Raw genomic sequence first — 1,017 nt, forward strand, 5'->3', positions numbered from 1 at the left:
AAATCCAATACTTTCTGGTTTGACAAATCTGTCTAATCTAACTACTTCTTTTATTTGAATTGGTGGTCTAATAGCCATTCTTTTTCTCTTTCTAATGATTTCTTAGTTCTTCAGGAATTTTCTAGATACCTAGTTTTTTCTAGAATTTCATTTTACTTCTTTTCTTTCCTTTTATTGTGTGAAGAATCATAAAAATCTGTTTCTTCTTCCTCCACTTCATATCTTCTTCTTTTTTCTTTTTTATTTAACTTTTTACTATTAAAATATAATTAATTAAAATAACAATTAAATCTATAAAAACTCTTTTTTTTTTTCTTTATTGAAAATGATTCTCTTTTTATTTTAATTTTGTTATTTCTTAATTAAAAATGTTTTTTTTTTAATTAATTTTATCTTTTTATTCTTTTTATTATTTGATATAATTTTTATTTCTTCTTAAATTATTTTCATTTCTCTTTTTTTTTTCCTTATTTAAACATACTTTTTATTTACTTACTTATTGATTTTGAAAAAAAATATTTAAAATCATAGAGTTGACTTTAATTTAAATTAAATCGATGGTGAATTTGCTGAAGGAGATGATGGAATCATTGCTATAATCTCACAATCACTCTTCACCCCTTTATTTGCACATGGCTTTACAAAATGAGTTGGGTGTTCTGAAATATATACAGTTTGATTACTATCAATATTTCTATCAATCCAACAATTAGCCCCAATACGAACATGACTTCCAACAATAATATTTCCTAATACCTTTGCTCCTGTTCCTATAGTCACATAATCTCCAACTGTTGGATGTCGTTTTGTTCCTCGGTTAATCACTCCACCTTCTTCTTGGAAATGCATTGCTCCTAAAGTAACTGATTGATAAATTCTACACCACTCTCCAAGAATGGCAGTTTCTCCAATTACAACTCCAACTCCATGGTCTATAAAGAAATGTCCTTTGATACTTGCTCCTGGATGAATATCAATTGATGTGTATGAATGAACATTTTCCATCAATCTCTACAA

The 1,017-nt window shown here is 26.5% G+C and overlaps 1 protein-coding gene across 1 annotated transcript, besides 2 other annotated features; it reads right to left on the reverse strand.

Annotated features, from left to right (window-relative positions):
* Window positions 1-236: 236 nt before the first annotated feature.
* Window positions 237-300: a sequence feature (AT_rich).
* A 29-nt stretch (window positions 301-329) lies between these two features.
* Window positions 330-490: a microsatellite.
* A 59-nt stretch (window positions 491-549) lies between these two features.
* On the reverse strand, window positions 550-1,005 carry EDI_006400 (serine acetyltransferase, putative; the record flags this gene model as incomplete). Its single annotated transcript, XM_001739373.1, has 1 exon — window positions 550-1,005. One exon carries the CDS (start codon window positions 1,003-1,005, stop codon window positions 550-552), a length of 456 nt encoding a protein of 151 aa, XP_001739425.1.
* Between the last annotated feature and the right edge of the window lie 12 nt (window positions 1,006-1,017).

The sequence above is a fragment of the Entamoeba dispar genome, genomic scaffold (assembly GCF_000209125.1).
Source record: "Entamoeba dispar SAW760 scf_1105229462145 genomic scaffold, whole genome shotgun sequence".
Taxonomy (NCBI): domain Eukaryota; phylum Evosea; order Mastigamoebida; family Endamoebidae; genus Entamoeba; species Entamoeba dispar.